This window comes from Elephantulus edwardii, unplaced genomic scaffold, assembly GCF_000299155.1.
Source record: "Elephantulus edwardii isolate Elephantulus edwardi_28Jun2011 unplaced genomic scaffold, EleEdw1.0 scaffold00001, whole genome shotgun sequence".
NCBI classification, from domain to species: domain Eukaryota; kingdom Metazoa; phylum Chordata; class Mammalia; order Macroscelidea; family Macroscelididae; genus Elephantulus; species Elephantulus edwardii.
In genome coordinates this window covers 34,438,015-34,448,897 of record NW_006399751.1, presented here as the reverse complement: position 1 = coordinate 34,448,897, position 10,883 = coordinate 34,438,015, and the positions used below count along the sequence as shown (strand labels likewise).

Genomic DNA, 10,883 nt, shown 5'->3' with positions numbered 1-10,883 from the left:
AGAATCATAAAACCTCTGCAAGTATCTCACTTTGCAAGATAGAACAACAGTTCTCCTCCATGATCAGGAAGACTAATTCCTTCCTAATGGTCTTCTTCATCTGTCTATCTAGTTTAAGTTCTCAGGTGTCCAGTGAGGGTGGAGGATTCTGCAGGGTGAGTATAAATGTGCTCAGGCAGCACAGACGGATCAACTATGTCCTACGTTGCTCCTAATAGTTTTGTGCTTTGTGAATGCTTGCATGTCCTCATGCCATCTGATTGTGGAAAGGTGGCCCCACATTCCTTATATTCAGATGGTCTGTCTGGGGGAACTCTTCAGGTATAGTTTAAGGGTCACAAAAGGATTCCCTCCATTCCTAAATTCTCTCTCTTGTGTGAATTTTTCTATGTACTGAAGTGACTCAACTGTGAAAAGGTATTCCCACATTTGTGACAGTCCTAAGATCTCTCTCCGGGGTGAATTCTTCCATGTGGGGCACTGATTGTAAACTCCTTTTCCCCATTCCTTACATTCAGAAGGTCTCTCCACTGTGGGAATTTGTGTATGGACAGTTAGGCTGAAGGTGACACACTGATTTCTCTATTCCTAAGGTCTGTGGCCTCTGTGAATCTGAATGTTTGGTGAGGTACCCTGCCGCTGAAATGGTTTCCACATACTCCTTATATTCATATGGTCTTGCTCCTGGGTGAATTCTTCTACGTAAAGTGAGACGTCTTGAATGTCAAAATGTTTCACAACATTCCTGACATTCATAAGAGTGGAAAGCTGAATATCAAATTTAATATTAATAATAAACCTAGTGTAATATCAGGATATGAGAGAGGCTTAACAGAAGCTAGAATTCACCCTGTGGCACTATGCCATTCCTTAAGAGCCACCATTGTTCTTAGTTTGTAGTGACTGAATCCCTCCCTCCTGAGATGAGCATAAAGTAAACAACAGAGAGGAATCTGGCCTTGTCTGCAACAGACTTCCCCATGAGCCCTTGTGTTTGTTTTGTACTTCCTTAGGATTTTACTTTGTTCACCTTCCGATTCTCCATAAATACTCCGGAAGCATGGCTGGGGGTCTTCAGTGGAGAACTGCTGGCCCCCTGCTTTTCACGCTCTCTGTTCGATATCATTCCTGGTAGTCTGTCTCATTATTAATAATCACAAAAATACTTTACCCTCTGCCTGCAACATCTATGGTCTCTCTCCTGAGTGAATTCTTCTATGTACAGCGAGATTACCTGATTGAAAAAAATATTTTCCCACAGTCCTGACACTGGTAAGGTCTCTCTCCTGCGTGGACTCTTCTTCTATGTACAGTGAGCACACCTGAATCTGAAAAAGCTTTCCCACATTCCTGACATTCCGAAGGTCTCCCTCCTCTGTGAATTCTTCTATGTTGAGTGAGGTGAGCTGATTGAGCAAAGGTTTTCCAGCATTCTTTTCATTGAAAGGGTCTCTTTCCAGTGTGAATTCTTCTATGTAACGTGACGTGGCTTGATTTTGAAAATGTCTTCCCACAGTCCTGACATTCATAAGGTCTCTCTCCTGTGTGGATTCTTCTATGTACAGTTAGGGTACCTGAATATGAAAAAGCTTTTCCACAGTGCTGACATTCGTAAGGTTTCTCTCCTGTGTGGACTCTTCTATGTACAGTGAGTGCATCTGATCGAGAAAATGTCTTCCCACAGTCCTGACACTTGTAAGGTCTCTCTCCTGTGTGGACTCTTCTATGTACAGTGAGGGCACCTGATTCGGAAAAGGCTTTCCCACAGTCCTGACATTCGTAAGGTCTCTCTCCAGTGTGGAGTCTTCTATGTACAGTGAGGGTAGTTGATCGTGAAAATGTTTTCCCACATTCCTGACATTCATAAGGTCTCTCTCCAGTGTGAATTCTTCTATGTAACGTGAGCTCACTTGAATGTGAAAATATTTTCCCACAGTCCTGATATTCATAAGGTCTCTCTCCTGTGTGGACTCTTCTATGTACAGTGAGGGCACCTGATCGAGAAAATGTTTTCCCACATTCCTGACACTCATAAGGTCTCTCTCCTGTATGAATTCTTCGATGTGTACAGTGAGGTAACTTGATCGTAAAAATGTTTTCCCACAGTCCTGACATTCGTAAGGTCTCTCTCCTGTGTGAACTCTTCTACGTCCAGTTACGTTATGTGATCGTGAAAATGTTTTCCCACAGCCCTGACATTCATAAGGTCTCTCCCCTGTGTGAACTGCTCTGTGTGAAAGTGAGGTTACCTGATTGAGAAAATGTTTTCCCACAGTCTGTACATTGATAAGGTCTCTCTCCTGTGTGAATTTTTCTGTGTTCCTTGAGATCACCTAACCGTGGGAACAGTTTCCTACACTCTTTACACTCATAAGGCTTCTCTCCTGTATATGTTCTTGTGCGTCCTCTAAGATGAGAAAAGTGACAAAAGGTCTTTAAACATTCCTTGCATGTATAAGGCCTCTGTCCTCCCTGAGTTCTTCTATGTCTAATGAGGTGCGTGGATTTTGAAAAGGCTTCCTCACATTCCTGACTTTTATATTGTCTTGTGTGAGTTCCTCTTTGTTTAACGAGGTGATCCGACCGTGAAAAGGTCTGTTCACCTTCCATACATTGAAAAGGTCTCTCTGCTGAGTGCATTTTGGCATGCAGAGTTAAAAGAGCAAGCCGAGGAAAGGTTTTCCCGCACTGGTGACATTCATAAGGTTTCCCATCTGTATGTGTTCTCGCATGTCTCCTTAGACATGACAAAGAACGCGAAGATTGTCCACATACCTTACCATTATAAGGCTTCTCTGCACTGTCAATGCTTCTCTTTACTGTGTTGTCTGAAGTACTAGTAAGGGGGGCAGAAGAAGAAAAGGGTTTCCCCTTTTCAATACACTCATTAAGCTTTTCTAGAAAATTAAAGTCTTCTTTGGAAACTAAAGGGAAAGGATTCCTATAGGTCTCAGCACATTCTGAAGGTTCATGTTCATCTACCACATGGATCCAAAATGAAGAGAAGGTACAGAAATCTTTGCCACATTTCTTACATTCATGGCCGGTGTCACCAAGGTCACTCCTCAACAGGTTTATGTCGACACGGTTGCAGGAATAACTTGGAAATCTGATGCACATTTTCCCAGGCTGAGTGTCTTCAATCCCTTCACACACCTCCTGTACTGCTCGACATCTATGAAGTCCAGGTTTTCCAAGATTTCCATCATCACCTCCCTGTAGAGCTTCTTCTGAGCAACACTCAACAAGGCACACTCTTCCAGGCTGAAGAAGACGACCGCATCGCCAAGCAACAATGGTACCATTTCTGTGCTCCGTCTTCTGGAGTTCATAGGGAACCCTGTTAATATGAAGAAATCCCTTCAGGATGAGCATTTGAGTGGGAGAACACAGGATAACATGGAAGCAGATGAATGATGTGTGGTCCACACTCCCTGCAGAAGGGCTTAAATCCTCCCTTCGGGTTTACAGAAAGGCATGATGGAATGGAGCTCATTCTTCAGCGGCTTGGACTGGACATGCTTACAAGGCACTTGATCCGACAAACCACGTGCCCCGCGTGTCCTGGAGCCGCTGAGCCCGAGGTTTTCAGGGGAGCGGCTGCCGCCCAGACCCGGGGATTGGGAGTCCCGGGCACAGGCAGGGACACGGAGCGCGTGGGGATTCGGGACAGGGGCCTGCGGGTCACCTCAAAGTGACCAGAAATAAACAGAGAAAATGGAGAAGAGTCTTGTGGGTACCATGGACTGCTTGGAAAATAAACAGATTCATCCTGGAAAGGGTCAAACCAGGCTGCTCCTTGGAGGCAAGGTTTCTAAGGCTCCGTCTAACATACTTTGGACATGTTGCAAGGAGGGACAGGTCCTTGTAGAGTGACGTCATGCTTAGCAGGGTGGAGGGACAGCGCAAAAGGGGAAGGCCCCCTATGAGATGGATTGATTCAGTGACTGGGGTAATTGGGATGGGAGTTTCAGAGACTGTGCGATTGGTACAGGACAGAGCTGAGTTTAGGGCTGTTGTACATAGGGTCCCTATGATTCACAGGTGACTCAATAGCACACAACAGCAACAACAAGGATAGTACAGGGTTTAAGGGACACTGAGTTACAATCAATTCGGTGGCACCTAACAACCACCACTGCCTTTTGGTGATGAGGGGGTACTAAGATTGTAAATGAGAATGGCACTTTCTTGAGATTTGGCCATCACTATTTTCTACTGGTTCTGAAGCCTCAGTGGCAGGCCAGCTGCTCACATACAAAATGCTTGACTTATAAAACAAACCATCTGGATACCTTTAGATCTATAGACTATCAGTCTCAACTCTCATGGCTTGGCCAGCAAATGACAGTTTCCTGAAAAAGAAGACCTTTCTTTCAAACATGGCAGCTGTTACAGAGCTGGGTTTTAGCCTTTACTCCTCTTAAAGCTGGGTGCCGTTGGTTCAGCACAGGAATCTTGAGTGACAGAAGTTTCTATTAGTATCCTTTTTATACATTCACTTGTGTCAAGAGTATTAAAACTATTAATAAATGGTAAGAAACGAGGGTGTTTTTTTGTGGGGGGGGGAGTCCCAACTCTTTTACCAACAGGCAGTGGAGTTTATTTGAGATGGATCATTCAATCTTATTTGCTTGCATGTAAAAGGAAGGACTTGGCTTTAACAAGATGGGGTTCTGGTCTGTAATAGGGTCAATATGAGTCATACTTGACAGCACCTGATGACAACAACAGACTCCTATCTTTAATTTTGTTAAATAGTAGGCTTTCATTTACTCTGTCTTCTAAAAGTGAAATCTTTACTGAGGCAGTTTGAGTTCTTAGTAGAGTACCTTTCTCTTAGCCATTTATGCAAATAAGTATTTGCAGAATTTCACTGGCGATGAAATTAGAAAATACAAGCCATCGAAAAATTGCAGACTAGTTTTCATTCTTTGTTCATATCCAGCCTTTTCCATTTTAAAGCTGTGGAATATTCAGAAAGTTATTTAACTCTCTGTGCCCTAGTTTCCTCATCTAAAAATAGAAATCCAGTAATAGCACTTACTTCATATGGTTTATTAGGATAATTATAGTATGGACAGGGGAGCTCTGGTGACTTAATGGTAATGAGCTGCACTGCCAACTCCAAAGCATGTAGTTTAGATCATCTGGCTACTCTGGGGAAAAGTGGGGCAGGCTCCTCCTATGCAATTTACAGCCTCTGAATCTACTGGAAGATCAGTTGTGAGTTGGTTCTGACTCAACAGCAGTACTTAACAATGCATAAAGGTTTATTATACTCAAAAACCTGATGGTTGAGAAGAGTTGGAAACTACTGGACAGTAGTTGATTTGGATATTGATATTTTAAAAGTGCAAATTAGAAAGTCAGAGATAGAGTAATAACTAATTGCTATGAAATGAGATAAAAAAAACAGGGCATACATGATCCTAAGACTGGATCATCTTTGTTTACAGGAAAATGAAAATTTATAAAAGGCATTATTGAGTTGATTGACAACAATAATAATAAAGATTATAAATTAAAATATTACATAGATGCTGTCTTTTTTTCAAATTTGGAAGCGTTCTTGTTGAATGGAATGTTTTGGGAAATTCTGAAATGCTTAAAGGGAAAGGGTCACAGTGATACAGCTTGTTCTCATTGTATATGTGTGTTTGTGTAAAGAATGAAAGAAGTAATACAATGCATGGGGCAGATAACACCAGGAATTTTTGTGTTAGACATATACAGACATTCTAAGCTTGTTTGAAATATTTCCAAATGACATGCTCACGTCTGTGTACAATACTTAATTTATTTCAAGATGCTAACTTGTATTGTTTACAGATGTACACATTGATTTTCAATTTCTTTTAAACAGTGCTGGACCTAAAGGAGATAACATTTATGAATGGAGATCAACTATACTTGGCCCACCAGGTTCTGTATATGAAGGTGGTGTGTTTTTTCTGGATATCACATTTTCATCAGATTATCCATTTAAGCCACCAAAGGTAAGAATGCAGAAGTACCTTCTTTTTAATATGTATTCCTTCTCGAAAATTAGTTTATTCCAAAGGTTAATTATGTATTGATGTGATCATTTTATGTCATTATGCTTTTAATGAATTGATATAAACTCTGAATAGCCAAGAATTTTAAAACTATGAAAGTAATTGGCCTCTGCTTTTTACATATAACTTTGTAATCAGCAGAAAGATTTGATTACATAAACTGTATTACTTTGCATGTCAGTAAGGCAAATTAAATTTTGAGTTTTGATCACAGTGTTATATTCTAGAATCCTCTCTTATGAACCATCATGGGATAAAAAGTAAACCTATTTAACAGATCCCAAAGAGTTAAGTAACTTTTTACTTTATGTTAAATAACTCATAGATAAGCAGAGAAATAGAAAACGATATGATACAGTAATGAGAACTGTAAGAAACTAGGTAACTTTTACTTCCTTGCTGTCTTATTTAATTGAAATATGAACTAGGTAAAGAACAGCGAAGGGTTGAGTTAAATCTTACTTTACAATGAATGCTTAATTATAAGTTACTGAATATCTTCCTCTTCTCCCTTCCCATTCTGAAATAATGTTATGTGCTGTTGAATTGGAACCAACTCATAGTTGACCATTTGGTGGGTTTTCATAGGCAGTAAATCCCACAGGAGGAAATTGACCACCCCTCTTCCAGAGCAACTACTGGATTTCCCACCACTTGCCTTTGGATTAGTAGCACAACTCCTTACCCATTACACCACGAGAGTGCCTCTCTCTGGAATAGTCATGCCTGTAGGTAAAACTCCCTGAATATAGCCTGACCATGATTAATATAGAGACTGACATGCTGGAGTAAAGTGTGTCATTTCATCTGTTAAGGCCCCTATTTGGGATGAAAGACTTTTATTTTTAGTATTGTTCCTAATGAGTTCCATATACTACTTAAAATCTACATAGTGACCTAATGCTTGTGAGCTCTGGTAGCTTTAGTGGTAAGGAAATTTGAACCCAAAGGCATGCAGTTGAAATCCTCCAGCTGCTCAATGCTGTCTCCTCCCATGCATTGTACTGATTCTGAATAGTCACTGGAGATTTAGCTATGAGTCGTTAGGGTACAAGCATGAAATTTATATATATGGATTGATACAGTGACTACTTTGGTAGCATAAACACAGTAGAGATTTTAGATGGCACTGAATTGGGTAGGGTTAATGTCATTCATAAGGTGTCTAGAGCCAACATGATGTTGCCTGACAACAAATGCATATATGTATTGTTGTTGTGTGCCATCGAGTTGGAACCAACTCATAGTTGACCCTGTGGTGAGTTTTCAGAGGCAGTTATTTGCACAGGAGGAGATTGCCCATCTTTATGGTGGATTTGAACCATTGCTTTAGGGATAGCGCAAGTTTTTACCACTAAACCACCAGAGCTCTGTATATATGTATAATATTTTAATAACTTTTATGTAATTCTGTAACTTATAAAAATAAAATTATTATCTTTTATAAGTCAGTTATTAGTCTTGCCTTCAGATTATAATTCAGAATTTCTACAGTGATAACAGTTCTACCTAGTGGTATTTACCTTAAATTGCTGGGAACAAAAGGCTGCTGCCTTGAGGTATTTTTTTAATAACCACACTTTTAGTATAATTTTTGAGTGCCTTACTGTTAGGTAACCATCAGAATAATATGATTTTTAGATAATATAATTTAATGCTCCCAAGTATACAGAATCTTGCCTTGCTGAATTGTAAAAGGGGCAAACTTTTCTTGTGGATGACAGCACAGATTATATTCACATTTAAAATTATATATGTTAAAGATGAGTATATCACCAACTGGTTACTCTCTATTCAGTTGTTGAGTTTCTCACAAGGGAAAAAAAAATACTTTAGTGTAATATTCTTGACCGTAGTTATAAATAGTGGCAGTAATTGCTATATGCTTCTTGTTGTTGTGTACCATAGAGTCTGAACTGATACATCCTGACAGAGGCAGTTAATCACACTGGCTAGTGTTTACAGTATTGTCAGAGCAATTATAAAGACTCATACTCAGTCACCTCTCCTCAACAAGAAGTATCTTAAAGATAATGTTTTTGGGGGTGGTTTTTGGTTTTGGGGTATTTTTTATAAGCCAAAAACAGCTATGTCCATAAAACACACATTTCTGAGAGTTTATTACTTTCTTTCCAAAGCTCACCTTGGAGATCACATTACACAGGAACTATTTTTGATGAGTTTTCTTTTTCTTTGCAATTTTAGTTCACAAATTAGCAATCTAATTAGTATTAGTGTTTGTAATTGTTTGAAAACTCTTCATGCACTGTTTCTTTGTGTGGTTTCTCTTCTTTTTACATACATCTTAGGGATTTTTTGTTTGGTTGGTGGTTGTTTTGTTTTATTTTTTTAAATCTAGTGTCTAAAGACCATGTTTATATTGTTTTACTGTTTTTGCTTAAAAAAACAGTGAGCCAGCTGTGTGGAAGTGAATAACAGAAATGAAAGGACAGGTAGTGCTGATGAGTTCACAACCTTGCTCTAAATCCTCCTCCTTTATTTTCTTACATGTGATAAGAAATAGCTGAATTGATGTTACCAGGGAGGTGAGCTAGGGAACCGTTTTAACTTTCATTTCTTTCGTTTTTAAGACTTTATCTTACTTGATTTTTTTTTAATGCTTTAGCCTTAAAACATTTCTATTCTTCACTTTCTGTCTTTAAACTCAGGTGTATATAACATACACACATACTTTGGTAGATGTACTGTAGTATTTCTTTAGACATGTTGCCACAAATGACGTCTATAGCCGTCCTGCACATTTTAATTAATAAAATAAGGAACATGATTTGTACAAAGCATACTAATGCATTTATTTTTTAATTATTTAATAATATATAGGGGGAAAAATGTGTTTCTAAGCACGGTCGTCAATTTAAAAATGTGCGGTAACATGTTAAGCTAATCAAACTGACCACTCTTTTAGTATTAAAATCATTACAGCCTTCATACTGAGTTAAATTAAAAAAAATTGTTAAAATTAGTCAAATAAAACCAAAGTAATCTAAGATTAACTTTTCTCTCAAATTATATGCTATTTAGAATTACCAGTGATACATACATTACTTGTTGTTTCTGTTGGCAAGAGTTTTAGTTGGTTATAAAGCATTAATGTCTTACTTTTTTTAAAAAATATGATCGTCCTTAGGTTACTTTCCGCACCAGAATCTATCATTGCAACATCAACAGTCAGGGAGTCATCTGTCTGGACATCCTTAAAGATAACTGGAGTCCTGCTTTGACTATATCAAAGGTTTTGCTGTCAATTTGTTCCCTTTTGACAGACTGCAACCCGGGTAAGCAGATATTTGTGAACTTACATAATGAGGCAACAAAAGTTGCAGTATATCCTCATTCCTCCTTTATTGACACATTTAGGTTATTAGAAAATGGAGAGTGACCACATCAGGTCATGAAATAGCTACTTCATTGCTGGCAGAGCACATCATTACATATGTGCCAAACTACTTCTTCCTTGCTGCTGTATGATTTTAAAGCCAGCACTTAGTGATGAGAGAACTTTTTATTTTCTTGACTTGATCAGTTATAGTTAATGTTTTACGTGGTAATTACTGTAGTAGATTAAAAAAAATTACTTCATAAGAATGAAAGGTTTGTACCAGATTATAATTTTATAACATGGGTAGCTAGACTTGATGAAGTGATGTTTAGACCTGGAATTTCATTTCTTTTATCTTACTATATGATTATCTTTAAAGAAGTTTATTTACTTTTAAAAATAGTGGATGAATTGCCAAAGGCTTATCGTTATTAACTTAGCCTCAATTCTTATATATGCAGCAGATTGGTAGATAGTCCTTTGTTTTGGGTTGTTTTGATTTGGGGTTTTGTTTTTTTTTTTATATTAATCACAGCTTCATTTATTATTTTACTATTTTTGTGTGAGTGTACCGTCAAATCAGATCTGACTGGTACAGGAGGAGATTGTCCCTCCTTCCACGGCAGAGCATCTGGTGGATTTGAACAGTGCGCCTCCGGGATTGTAGTTGCAGCTCCTTACCACTAGGCCACCAGAGCTCCCCTAGCTTCATTTATTAAAGCACATGATTTTAAACAACCTGAATATCCATCAGTTGAAGCTAGAAAAAAAGAATAATATATGCATATGATTTTGGAGGGCAGAAGCATAGTATGGAGACAATATTACTATATATGTTCATAAATTCATATAATGTCTTTGAAAAGAAGCATAAACAGGTAACAGTGATTTACTTGGGAAAGACATTTTTTATAGTTAAAGTCAGGAAAGAAGAAAGCTTTACATTTTATTGGCTGTTGTGGGGTACATGTCAAATATTGTACTGTATATACAAATAAAAGCAAACTCCTCCTCGGACGCAAAGATTCTGAAACTTGAAACTTTGTCTGACATACTTTGGGCATGTTTCGAGGATTGACCAGTCCTTGGAAAGGGACATCATGTTTAGGAAGGTGGGGGGACAGCACAAGACAGGAAGACTCTCGGTAGGACAGATTCACTCAGTGACTGGAGTAATGGGGGTAGATGTATCTGAGACAATGAGGTTGGCTCAGTTTAGAACAGGTTTCAGAGCTGTTATGCATAAGGTTGCTGTGAGTTGCTTAACAACAACATATGTATTTTAACTTTATTAAAAAGAAATACAAATAAAATTTATACCTTAAGTTCAGTTTCTAGGACAGAATTCTGTTTAACACAACGTAGTGAGTACATTTTCAAATGTGGATGTGGTTATTTACTGTGCAGATTGAAGAAAAATTATTCTGATTAGCAAAATTAGTTGTAGTTTAGTTTTAAAATAAAAATTTTAAAATTCTATTTTA

The 10,883-nt window shown here is 38.3% G+C and overlaps 1 protein-coding gene and 1 pseudogene across 1 annotated transcript in view; one reads left to right on the top strand and one right to left on the bottom strand.

Annotated features, from left to right (window-relative positions):
* The window catches only part of LOC102851723 (ubiquitin-conjugating enzyme E2 E3-like), a 194,964-nt gene that overhangs the window by 99,614 nt on the left and 84,467 nt on the right, over positions 1 to 10,883 (top strand). The window contains exons 3-4 of the mRNA XM_006878952.1: positions 5,867 to 5,999; positions 9,208 to 9,355. Coding sequence (XP_006879014.1) covers positions 5,867 to 5,999; positions 9,208 to 9,355 — 281 coding nt within the window. The remainder of the gene's footprint in view (positions 1 to 5,866; positions 6,000 to 9,207; positions 9,356 to 10,883) is intronic.
* Positions 1,188 to 3,375, bottom strand: LOC102865025 (annotated as a pseudogene).